We start from the raw sequence: 13,765 nt of genomic DNA on the forward strand, positions 1-13,765 counted from the left end.
TTGCATCCTACTTTTCTATAACTGTTAGCCCTTTCAAGGAAATGAAATGAAATATCCAACTTTTTTTTTAAATATAGGCTATCCCACCTTTAACTTACCATTTTCAATTCTTAATCAAAAAACATAGGGAAAGACTTGCTTGTGAGCTCCATCCTTAAAAATCTTTTGGACCCATCACACCTGTATTTTATTCCAGAAAAGCCACTATTCTGGTATCTCATTCTAAGGAACCATTCCATTATATTTTCAGGAATTGATCTACCAGAAGATGCGGCAGAGAAGCAGCGTATTTGTCAACTGGAAACCAGTTTTGAATGTGAACCGGATGTAAACGGTTTAGACTGTGTTGACAAGTCTCTTGTCTGCAATGGCGTCAGCAACTGTTTAAATGGTCGCGATGAAAGTGTGGAAATTTGTGGTAAGTTAAGGGGATTGTGAAAATGTTTTCTAAATTTTTATGTGTATCAGGGACACTGATAACTTCAATTTACACCATTCTAATTTTCAATCAAACGTCTGTGGTTCCTGTAGTTCCACTAAAACTAAGTGTTTTATGATGTCACTAATCGAAATGGGCCTTGTGTGATACAAGCATCAAGCATCTTAGTTTTAGTGGAATTGCAGGAACCACAGACGTCTGATTGAAAATTGGAATGGTGTAAATTGATGCTATCAGTGTTCCTGATACACATGAAAAATTTAGAAAACCTCTTTACAATCCCTTTAAAGAATATTATAGACTTAATGAAACTTGAATTGCAAAATTTGTTTCAAAAAAATAATTTTTTTTGGCAGTTATTAAAAAAAAAATCTAATTTTCGTAAGAAAAACAAATATTATTATGTCTGTTCCAAATCCAAATTGCATTTTGAAATTATCAAAATATAGGTTTCAAATTCCAGCTTGTAAAATAACAATTTTTCATAAAAAATTGATGATCAAATTATGTCTGCAGTGAAGTTTATAGAACTAAGCTCTCTAATTTTGAAGTTACAAAAAAATTCAAATTTTGGCATGGCATATAATTATGAAACGTGTTTACATCCCATGGACTAAGATGAGAATGTAAATGCCGTAGAATATTCTTGTAGCAATTTCCTCACCCCTGTTCACTGAGTTTACCCACCATTGGGTAGGGCAATTACTTAAGTCACTTCTGATGGAACACCTGATACCATTCTGCATCTTTTGATTGGATTGTATGTCAGCGAATACAGCCAATCATAGGAAATCTTTAAACTTTTCAACATACCTGGTTTGGACTTGTTTTTTTTGACTGAAGCTCCACTTTGTTTGGTTTCATCTGAAAAACAAAAAAAAAATATTCTTAAAGGGATTGTAAAGAGGTTTTCTTAAATTTTTTATGTGTATCAGGGACACTGATAGCATCGATTTACACCATTCCAATTTTCAATCGAATGTCTGTGGTTCCTGCAATTCCTTTATGTGTATCAGGGACACTGATAGCATCAATTTACACCATTCTAATTTTCAATCAGACGTCTGTGATTCCTGCAATTGTCATAGAAACTAGGATGATAATGATAGCATAAAGTGTTTAGGTGGAATTGCAGGAACCACAGATGTCTGACCACAAACTGTCTATTTCAGGCTGTCTACCCAATGAATACCAGTGTAATGATACCCACTGTATTGATCTGATAAAAAGATGTGATACCTTCAATGATTGTGAAGATGGTAATGACGAAGAATCTTGTGGTAAGGGTGACCCCCTCCCCCTACCCCTCCCTCTACAAACCACTGAGACACCCCTCCCCCCATACACATGTACACAGTTGCATCATTCTTTTTGACCAATCATACTTTAATCTCAATCAGTAAGAGTGTTCACAGATCACCGTCAAAATTTGAGCCTTCAAATCCATGTGTGTCCAGAACTAACTCAAATCACCCCTCAAAAAATAATAAATGGTGCACCTATCCCTTTAAAATGCATGCAATTTGGATTTTTCCGTAATTTTTTGAAAATTTATGACATTGAGCAATGCATGATTTTTTTAACTTCTTTTCTAGAGACCTTCGTCTGCCCGGACAACTTCTATAAATGCGATAACCACTTCTGTATTCCACGAGAGCTGGAATGTAACTTTGTGGATAATTGTGGAGACAATTCAGATGAAATACGCTGTGGTAAGTTTGGTTTAAAATTAGTGGAGTTTTACACCCTATTTTTTCTCACTTTATTAAAGGGATTGTGAAAAGGTTTTCACTTTAGTGAGTAGATGTTCATAAATCACTCACTTCACTAGGTCAATGACCTGATTAGTGAGTAGTGTTCACTAGTACTCATCAATTTTCGAAAATGTGGATTTTAACTTGAAAATGGGGTGAGCTCTTCTCTAAATCAGCTCACTCTAGTGAGTAGGTATTCATAAATCACTCACTTCACTAGGTCAATGACCTGATTAGGTGAGTGAGGAGTGAGTATTGCTTGGAATAGTCTATATTCTTTAGGTCAAGGGGTGTTAGGTTGGGCTAGTTTATTTCTGGTTTAAATAGGGGTGTTACATTGATTCACCAATATATGGTGCCAGCACTAATGAATGTTCTGTTAATTTTACAGCTAGGAGACAGTGTTTATCAACAGAGTTCCGGTGTGATAATAAGGAATGTATACCAATGGCGTATATCTGTGACACCATGTTAGATTGCATAGATGGCTCGGATGAGCACGCTCAAATATGTGGTAAGCACTGCTTAGTTTCTTAGTCTTAGAGGGATTGTGAAGAAGTTGACCCAGCTGTAAATGGGTACAGATAATCCAGGAAAGATCAATGCCAAGAGGTTTAGTCAAGGACCAGCTGGTAGAAAGGATCCTTAACTGCGAACCTTAGTTATTATACTTGTAAAATATGGTTGTTTTCTGTTTTAGATGAACATTTCCGATGTCCGTTTGGTTTCTATGTGAATAAAACTCTAGTTTGTGACCAATGGCCAGATTGTCCCTTCACACACCAAGATCAAACCAACTGTAAGTCATTCCGTTCTAACACTTTCATTGTTAAAAGCCTGTAATATACTGGACAAGGGTTAAGGGGGGCCAACTCTTAGCTTAAGCACATTCAGCAGATGTTTCAGTTGTTTTCAAGCCATACAGTCCTACAAACAAGCTGCAAGTTAGTAGTTGCTAGGACAACCGTGAACCACATCTAAAAAAATGATACAGTGTGGTTGCTATGACAACCGTGAACCACATTAAAAGAATTGATAAAGCCTTCAATAATTGGTTTAGATTATTTCCAAATTTTACAGTAATTTGTCATTTTTATCTCAGTTTTTTTTGCTGATTTTCTGTCTAAGGCTACAAGAGTTGTTGCCCTTGTATTCCAGGTGGAGAGTGCAGGGTTGATCATTTTAAATGCCACAACAATCAATGTATCAGAAAGACCAACAAGTGCGATGGTGTCTGCGACTGTACACAATGTGAAGATGAAGACTACTGCAGTAAGTTCAGCCATTTTGAGGACTAGGGTGTTAAAATTGGCTGCTCCAAACAAATGTTGGTTGTGGGTTCTAATCTCAGTTGGTGTGTGAAATTCTGGTGACTGAATAAGCCATCTGTCCTCATTATTCCAGTCAACCCAGCTGTAAATGGGTACAGATAATCCAGGAAAGATCAATGCCATGAGGTTTGGTCAAGGACGAATCTTGAATTGTTTTTCCAAATTTAGAATGGGTTTTCCAAATCTTCAATTGTCTTGCCAAATCTCGACGTTTTTTCCAATCTTGACGTTGTTTTTAATCTTGACGTTGCTTGTTACAGAGATAGCTGGTGAAGTATGTACTATAGGAGAGAAGTATATGTGTAAAAGTACCAGGTATCCAAGGTGTATCAATAAACGCTACGTCTGTGATGGTAACAACGATTGTTTGGACTCCAATACTGGTGGTGATGAAGATCTATGTGGTAAGACTCCTGGACTATCTGATCAAGAGACATATGTTCCCTAAATATTTTTCCTTCGTTTTAGTGGGTAACTTCACTTGCCATGCATGATCTGATGAAATTCAACCCGGTTTCCCCTGTCATTGATACAGGTAAGAGGGGCTGACGTGGAAAAAGCGTCTAGTCGTTCAGATGGGACAATAAACTGAGGCCCCATGTGCTACAGGCTGTGCATGATCAAGATCCCTCGACAGTCGGAAATAGAAAAGGAGTAGACTGATGCTGCTGGCCTGGAAAAATTTCCCTCATTGCACACTGTATGGTGCAGAAAAGTAGGACGTTAAACTTGATTCATTTCATTTCAATCAATTTGTCTCCTTCATTCATCCATTAATCTTTTTCTTCAATCTGTCTATCTGTAGGTGATATTAGTAATGGTTGTAGTAAGTCAGAGTTTGATGACCCGGTACTCTGTCCAGAGGGCCGATGTTTACCAGGAAATGTTCGGTGTGACTACTATGCTGATTGTGTTAATGGAGAAGACGAACAGAATTGCGGTGAGTCCAAAAAAGGTCAAATTTAAAGGGATTGTAAAAAGACGTAAAAAGGGACACAGGCTGAAATAGGTCAGCCGTCTGAAGATCTCTACTTGTCAAACTTCAGTTGGGACACAGGCTGAAATAAGTCAGTTGTCTGAAGATCACACAGCGTGAAACTGGGTAACAACATGTTTCAGGTTCTGATTTAATATTTCTACAGTTTCATGTGTGTTTATTTTAAGATTTTGAAGCATGTAAAGAAGGTGAATATCGTTGTTTAAATCAACAATGTATACCAAGATATAAACGGTGTGATGGTAAAACAGATTGTTTTGATCGCAGTGACGAAGCTCATTGTGGTAGGTACTCCTTCCAAACTCTTCTCTTCAGCACACCTGATACCACTTTCCTCTTGAGTATGTCAACTATATAACAGACAATACTTTTCTTTAACCTAATTGCTTTGAGCCAGCTTAAAGGGATTGTAAAGAGTTTTTCTAGTTTTTGCATTTGCACCAATCAGATATCTCATTTGACAACATCCCTATCGTAAAAAGATCCACGAAAATACTAGTTGAGGCAGCCAATGCTCTACAACTGGGTTGTCAACAAGTTATCTTGGATAAAAGTTCCCAAAACTATTCTATATAGTGCTTTAAGAATTGAGTATTTTTTCCCCAAAAATTTAGAGTGTTCACATGCCTACTGACTATTTCTAGATAAAGAAGAGTGTTTACCAGGATATAATAGATGTAACAGTGGACAGTGTATCCAGATTAGTTTCTGGTGTGATCACTGGAGAGACTGCCCTGACAACTCAGATGAGCTAGCTTGTGGTAAGTACGAAAGTATGTAACTAAAGGTGCCCTGGTTTGAGGGCCTCTTAAAAATCTATTACTGAACTTAATTGCAGTCTATCATGGAGTCTAAATGGAGCAATATTTCAGCCTGTTTCGGTTTCACTACCCCACAATACTTCATTGTTATCAAGAAAAAGGTCCTATATGACCATAAGCTCACAAAAGCACATACCCAGGCATAACCTATTCACTCTTTCAGCTTATAGAGACTGCAGACCAGATGAATTTCAATGTACCAATGGACAATGTATACCTCAAGACAACTTGTGTTATGGTGGCAAGAAAAAGGGACGCACGATTTGTTCAGACAATTCACATCTTCTCAACTGCTGTAAGTATTTACTTGACATCTACTGGCATTTGATTTACTTGACATCTATTGGCATTTGATTTACTTGACATCTACTGGCATTTCATTTACTTGAAATCTAATGGCATTTGATTTCCTTGACATCTACTGGCATTTCATTTACTTGACATCTACTTAACTGCTGTAAGTATTTGATTTCCTTGACATGTACTAGCATTTGATTTACTTGACATCTACTAGCATTTGATTTACTTGACATATCTTCAACTGCTGTAAGTAATTGATTTTCTTGACATCTACTGGCATTTGATTTCCTTGAAATCTCCAAAACTGTCGTAATTATTTGATTTCCTTGACATCTACTAGCATTTGATGTACTTGACATCTACTAGCACTTGATTTACTTGACATCTACTAGCATTTGATGTACTTGTTTTCTATTTTTCTAGCTCAGTATGTGTGTTCGGAAGCTACAGAGTTTAAATGTAGGAATTCCTACTGTATTGATAAAGAACAGAAATGTGATGGAAATTTAGATTGTAAAATGACTTTTTGGGATGAATATTTCTGTGGTAAGAATTCAATACTTTATTCAACTAAACACAGATCTAGATGTTTCATGTTTTTTCTTGGGGCAACTCAATTTGATCAATCCTTTCTTCTATTCAACACATCAAAGGGCAACTATCAGCATTTTGGGAGGTTGATTTGAGTCTTCAGAAGTACTAAAACTGTACGAAAATGGCAAAATCTCTTCAAAAATATCTCAATATCATTTTCAAAAGCAGATAATTCTAGACACACATGGATTTGAAGGCTCAAATTTCGACAGTGAGCTGTGAACACTATTACTGATTAACTTAGCTAAAAAATTCCTGTTTCTGAGACTAAGGTATGATTGATCCAACGGATGGGGAACCTGTGCCTTTAAGAAATTTGTAGGAAATGTCCCAAAAAGCTAAACGATTGTTTCATTATAATTTTAGAATATGCCTGTCCATACAGAAATGAGAAATGTATTTGTATGGACAAAGAAATGAACTGTGAACATCAGAACTTTACAGAGTTGCCGTCTTTCATCGACAACACCTTAACCAAGTTGTAGGTAAACAGTTGTATCTTGGGGACGAAACGAAATGAAATGAAACAGAGCAAAATAGAGCTTTATTTCTTTGGAGGGCACCTACTTTAAATGGCTATACACTTTACAAAAATTAATGACAGTAACATTTTTCACAAGGATAACAACTTAGGTTCACAAGGGTCCTTTCTACCAGCTGTTCTTTGGTCAAACTTCTTGGTATTGATTTTACAAGGATAACAACTAAGGTTTACAAGAATCCTTTCTACTAGCTGGTCCTTGGCCAAACCTCTTGGCATTGATTTTACAACTTGAAGGGCAAAACAGTTTTTTTGTCAAACGTGGGACACATGTTTCAGATATACAACCCTCATCAGGACAGCTAAGTTTAATATGGGGATTAACAATATTTAAATATTTAAGCAACAAAATTGATGCTCTCTAATTCAAATTTTTCTTACCAATTTATGTCGGCCATTTTGTTTTTGCAGCCGGTTGTCATGGAACAATTTAAACGCCTCAATTTCAGCTGATACTTTTCACGAGTTCACAAGACTCACTTATTTGTAAGTAATTTTCACACTCGATTCCCCACTCCTGATCAACGAAATCCTTCAAAAATATCTCAGCCCATACTTTTCACGAGTTCACTTGGCTCACTTATTTGTAAGTAATTTTCACACTCGATTTCCCACTCCTGATCAAAGAAATCCTTGAAAAATATCTCAGCCCATACTTTTAATAAATTCACAAGACTGACTTATTTGTAAGTAATTTTCACACTCGATTCCCCACTCCTAATCAGTAACTCTCTTTGAAAATTTTACATGCCAAATAAACAAACTCTTTGCCATAAATCCTTATTTGATGGACAAGAAAATTGTCAAAGGTACTGGCACTGGAATCAAAAGTTTTATTACATTAAGCAGATTCAATCCAGCAACTGGGTTTCTCAACTCATAATCCAGTGCAGAGAGTTCACATGGCTAATAACAAATTTTGGTATTCCATTCTACATTTTAAAAGCACCTCTATTACATTTTATCAAACAAGATTTGAAATGTTATTAATCGAGCCTTTTTTACAGGGATTTGAGTCACAACAACCTCCATTTTTTACCAGAGAATAGTTTTAAATCACTATGGCGACTGTCAACATTGTAAGTTTGGTTGTTTTTTTAAAAAGTCACGAGTGAATTCCATTGCTACATTGTAAACTGAATTTAATACCAAAGACACCTCCTTTTTCTGTCGCTGAAGAACAGTTTGTCTTCTCAATATATTTGTGACCTATTTAGGGCCATGCATCCCCACCCCCCTCGGGCCTGGGAGACGCCCCTGGCTGAAACTATCAACCATGTTCCTAAACCTCTTACTAAGTGTCACATGATTTCCAAACCAACCAATCAACATGCTTCTATATCAGTTTTGTTTTGTAATGTGAACACACACAAGAAACACAAAAGAAAGAGTATTATTTAATGTAATCATTAAAATTCACTGCCACCTCACAAAGCTATTTGGATAAAGCAAACCATAGTCCCATCTGTTAAGGGTACCATGGTTTTTTCTCCAAGACGTGTGATGTTGTTTTTTTGTTGTTTATAATTGTAGGAACCTAGCCAACAATGTGCTAACAGAGATAAGAAATGAAACATTTTTAGGATTGGGAAATTTACGTCAACTGTAAGTATAGCTGTCAGATGAGCTTAAAAGCTGACACAATCATTAAAAGCTAATAAAAGCTTAAAAATATTGAACAACTGCAGTAGGAAATTGACAGTCTTTTGAGCTTATATGAACTTGGTCATAAGAGCTCAAGAAAGGAGCTGACATTCATAACACGCAAGCATGCTTGCTGAAGTTAACTTTATATTTGTTATAACTTCATTGAAGCTTAACCCAGTCCAGAGCTTAAACAACTAACAGAAGCTTAATATTATATATTCATTAAATCAGAATTTTTAAAAAAATTGAGACCGGTTTTATATTTTTCTTGCAGATTTTTGAGTGGAAACAAAATAAGATATATTCATCCTGATTCTTTTGTGGGCTTGTCACATCTCAGAACATTGTAAGTAATATCCACAATTGTTGAGAATATTCTTATTATCAACTACCCTCTCCTGTTCAGTAAGTTATTTTCTGTCCTAAAGTTGGAAAGTCAGTTTCAAAATATCTCTAGTTTGTTGTAAGGTTTCCAAAACCAAAGACAGCGGCATTAGCCTGTTCTCTTTTCGATTTCCAACAGTAGAGGGATCTTAAACATGCTCAGCCTGTAGCACACCCATCTGAACGACTAGACGCTTCTTCCATATCAGCCCCTCTTACCTACATCACTGACAGGGAGAAAACTGGGTATTAAATTTTGTTTTGAATATTTTCAGAGATCTAAGTAATCAAGATATAAATATAATTCCACAAAACGCCTTCAATGGTCTTAGAAACGTATATAATTTGTAAGTTTGGGTTATTTTCATTATAATTTGTGGGGTTTCTAAAAAAAATTTATATCAGGGACACTGATAGCATCAATTTACATCATTCTAATTTTCAATCAGACGTCTGTGGTTCCTGCAATTCCACTTAAAAGGATTTTATAACATCACTAATTGCGAAGGACTTATGTGATAAAACATATTTTAAGATTAGTGACATCATCAAACACTTAGTTTTAGTGGAATTTCAGGAACCACAGACGTCTGATTGAAAATTAGAATGATGTAAATTGATGCTATCAGTGTCCCATACACATAAAAATTTAGAAAACCTCTTTACAATCTCTTTAAGATGTCTCTTGTCTTATCCATTGTCAGTAAAAGTGGTATATGGTATATGTAATAATTTTTTTTTCTTCAGAAATTTGTCAAATAACCACATAGAATATGTATCAGATGGTGCCTTTAATGGGTTAACCAAACTCTACCTTCTGTAAGTTAACCATTTAACCATCAATTTACACCATTTCAATTTTCATATCAGATGTCTGTGGTTCCTGCAAATCACTTAGGTGTTTACTGACGTCACCAAAGCCCCTAAATATTTTTAGCAGTTTTTGAAATTGTGATGTCATTTAACGCTTAATTTGAGTGGAATTGAAGGAACCACAGACGTCCGTCTAAAAGTAGCTGCGGTTTTTGACGACAATGCAAGTCAAAGGTCCCTAACAGTTGGAAATGGAGCATTAGTAAGCTTATGTTTTACGATCATTTTTTTTTTTCAGGGATCTATCCCATAATGCTATCAACCTAATAGAAGAGAATGTTTTCCATGGTATACCCAACCTTAGAACTTTGTAAGTTTTTAACACCACTAATTAGACAAATGTTCAAGAGGGCTGTCGTTAGACCCTTATTGAAGTGGCTATATTAAAAATAAAAGTTAATAAAAAACACAGCACCTCTTTCTGAGGGTTCACAAATTTTTCTTTGACAAAACTCAGCACCGCTTTCTGAGAGATTTGTTTCATTTTGTTCAATATTTCAGACATACAGATGAGTACAGATTTTGTTGCTTAGCAACCGACGTAGACCAATGTTACCCAGAACCCAATGAATTCTCATCATGTGAAGACCTCATGTCCAACTACATTCTACGTATCTCAATTTGGATATTGGGTATGGTGGCAGGCTTCGGAAACTTACTGGTCATTGGTTGGCGTGCTCGTGATCTCAGAGGTGGCAAGGTAAAAACCGCTTGGCTTCTTCACTATTTTCTATTGTAGACTTTGATTGGCTGTTACACGAATAGTGGCTATTGCAGTCAAGGTGTGAGACAAACATCATAATAGCTTGACATTGAGAAGATAATTTTGTATTTACAAATAAAAAATTTCCAAAAATCCTTAACAATTAATGCTGTCCATTTTTTTTCAGGTGCATTCGTTCCTCATCACCAACTTAGCCATTGGTGACTTCTTCATGGGAATTTACTTACTGATAGTGGCAGTGGTAGATTCGTACTACAGGGGGGTCTACATCGTCCACGACAAGGCCTGGAGGAACAGCGATTTATGTCGCTTTGCCGGATTCCTGTCAACTCTTTCCAGTGAACTCTCCGTGTTTACCTTGACTGTCATCACCTTGGATAGATTAATCTGTATCATCTTCCCGTTAAAAATGCGGAGATTGAGTTTAAAGGAGTCGTTTCTGGTCATGCTGGGGGTTTGGTTGGTGGTGTTGTGTCTGTCGGTACTGCCACTCATTGGTCTGGACTATTTTACCAATTTCTATGGACGTTCTGGTGTCTGTTTGGCGTTCCACATCACCCCTGATCATCCTCCTGGATGGGAATACTCAGTAGCTATTTTCTTAGTGGTCAATTTCATTTCGTTTCTGCTAATATTTTTGTCCTATTTTTGGATGTTCACGGTTGCCAAGCGTACACGGAGTGCTGTCCGTGCCACGGAGACCAAGACCGATGCTGCCATGGCTAGAAGAATGACTATGATCGTCATGACAGATTTTTTCTGTTGGGTGCCGATTATTCTACTAGGGTATGCATCACTAGGTGGAGCTAGCATACCACAAAATGTAAGTAGTATGACAATTTTGTGGACTTAAAAATCATACTTGAGGTCCCAAAATCATTATGATGTCATCACCTTATTTTGGAATGATACCAAAGGAAAACAAGGATTGACCAATCAGAGAATGTTTTCTGAACCACAGACATCTGACTGAAAATTGTAATGATGCAAATTGATGCTATCGGTGTCCCTGATACACATAAAAAATTTAGAAAACCTCCTTACAATCTCTTTAAGGTTAATACCACTTTCTAACATTTTACCCTTTTGACCTTACAGGTATATGCTTGGGTAGCAGTATTTGTCCTGCCATTGAACTCTGCCATCAATCCAGTCCTGTACACTATCTCCACAGCACCTTTTTTAGGTAATGTACGACACAGAGCTTACAGATTTAGAAAATCTTTTATGAATTCCTTCACTCAGGAAACCAAACATACTTTTATGGGTGAGTACTGTCATTGTTTGATGCCACCTCATCCACTGATGGTCGAAAAATCACGCAGATGCACATCTTTACAATGTCAAGCTATTACAAACTTAATCTTATACCTTGACTGCAATTATCACCTGTCTTGTATCATGGAAGGTTGTAAATGCAACAATTTGATTGTATGTAAACAGCCAAACAATGAGCCATTTGGTTATAGTATATCTAGGGCTCTGATTGGCTAGTGCACAATCCAATCAAATTGCTGCATTCCGTTAAAAAGGTGGCTCTTGTAGTCAAGGTATAAGACGAAGTTCGTAATAGCTTGACAATGTGAAGATAGCAGACCATGTGAAGGCTGTAGAACTTTAGAATATTTGGTGACGTCATTAATCACGAAGGGCCTTATTTGATAAAGCATATTTTGCGATTAGTGACATCATCAAACATTTAGTTTGAGTAGGAGTGCAGGAACCACAGACGTCTGATTGAAAATTGGAATGGTGCAAATTGATGCTATCAGTGTCCCTGATACACATAATAAATTTAGAAAACTTCTGTCTTTATTGCACTAATTCAGCTGGCATTTTTAGCCAATTCTACTTCCTTAGTTACGCTAATTCCACTTCCTTAGTTACGCTAATTCTACTTCCTGTTTCGTTTCAGAGGAAAGAACTTCCAACACTGGCTACGACAGGAAACAATATAGACATATGGACCTTATTAAAATGCGAACAATGGATAGATCTCCAGTTCATTCACATTCTGAGCAATCAGAGTTCTAGAATTCACCACTGAAACTGGTTCAATAAACCCAAACTGGTTGGACATGTGTTTTGTTAACTTACACTGGTCGTAATGTGTTTTTGCAACCTGGACTGGATGGACATGTGTTTTGTTAACTTAGACTTGATGGACATGTGTTTTGTTATCCTGGACTAGTTGGACATGTGTTTTGTGCAACCTGGGCTGGTTTGAACATGTGATTTGTTAACCTGCACTGGTTTGGAGATGTGTTTTGTTATCAGTGAACCTTGGCTTTATGGGCATCATCCCAAAATGGTTGATGAATAATGTGTGTAAATCTAACTCAGTTTGGCCAACCTCATTCAGTGATCTCTAAGATTGTGTTAATCTGAATAATAAACAGTTGTTGTGTTTTAATCAACCAAAACTGGTTGGAAGATGTGTTTTGTTAACTAGAATTAGTGACAGTCCTCTAGCTTGTGCAACCTAAACTGGTTGGAAGATGTGTTTTGTTAACCTAGACTGGCTGGAGATGTGTTTTGTTAACCGGTACTTGTTCTAGCTTGTGCTTTATGATGTGTGTGAACCTGAATTAGGTTAACATTTGTGTGTTTTGTTTGATTGAACCAAAACTGGTTCTTGTTAGTTGAACCATTCATTGTTAGCTTAAACCGGTTACGTGTAAAAGTGCTCAACAAAACTATTGTTTATTCTTATGTGAAACATTCTTGTTAGCTTTATGAAAACAGTTGTTAGCTTTATGAAAATAGTTGTTAGCTTTGTTAATGTTGAATTTTGAACGACTCAAAAACACCAATCTGATTTGACCGAAGAGTTCTTCGATTTTGGAGGTCAATTCAGTTGTGTTTAATATAATTTTAACCAATCATAAATGTCCTTGTATGTACAGTCTGGATAAACAAAAAAATACTTTTTGACCTTTCTTGATCGGTCACTCATTGGAATTCTGCTGGTAATTCTCTTCGAATTTAGCTAATTATGAATTAATTATGGACATGTGAGACAAACTGGTATTTTTCCAAGTCATAAGGACACCTCTACTCTCTATTCATATAAGTATTAGCATTTTCATTTTCATCAATGAAAATAAGGGAACCCAACTTTAAAAAAAGTATATATATATATATATATATATAAAATTACAAATTAGTATTTTGTGAATGATTTGAAACGATCTTTTTTTGTATAATTTACTTACAAAGTGTTTGAAAATTGCTCAAAATGTTTAATGTTTTACTATGGACATAGTCATCTAATTCTTTTACAGTCTTATTCAAATTAGAGGTCATCAGGTTAATTTGACAATGTTTAAGAGGGGCCGTTGTTAGACCCCAACTGTACAA

The 13,765-nt window shown here is 36.2% G+C and overlaps 1 protein-coding gene across 1 annotated transcript; it reads left to right on the forward strand.

The window, feature by feature from the left end:
* Positions 1–249: 249 nt before the first annotated feature.
* LOTGIDRAFT_142042 (hypothetical protein) lies at positions 250–12,439 on the forward strand (the record flags this gene model as incomplete). The annotated part of the gene is made up of 24 exons (XM_009051891.1): positions 250–418; positions 1,612–1,719; positions 2,035–2,151; positions 2,585–2,707; positions 2,894–3,004; positions 3,358–3,465; positions 3,785–3,928; positions 4,330–4,479; positions 4,698–4,805; positions 5,166–5,294; positions 5,515–5,637; positions 6,066–6,188; positions 6,603–6,717; positions 7,189–7,263; positions 7,785–7,856; positions 8,311–8,382; positions 8,699–8,770; positions 9,084–9,155; positions 9,556–9,627; positions 9,920–9,991; positions 10,183–10,381; positions 10,572–11,228; positions 11,504–11,672; positions 12,321–12,439. Coding segments are annotated over 24 exons (3,279 nt in total), but the record flags the coding sequence as incomplete, so codon positions are not given.
* Between the last annotated feature and the right edge of the window lie 1,326 nt (positions 12,440–13,765).

The sequence above is a fragment of the Lottia gigantea genome (assembly GCF_000327385.1).
Source record: "Lottia gigantea unplaced genomic scaffold LOTGIsca_173, whole genome shotgun sequence".
Classification (NCBI taxonomy): Eukaryota; Metazoa; Mollusca; class Gastropoda; family Lottiidae; genus Lottia; species Lottia gigantea.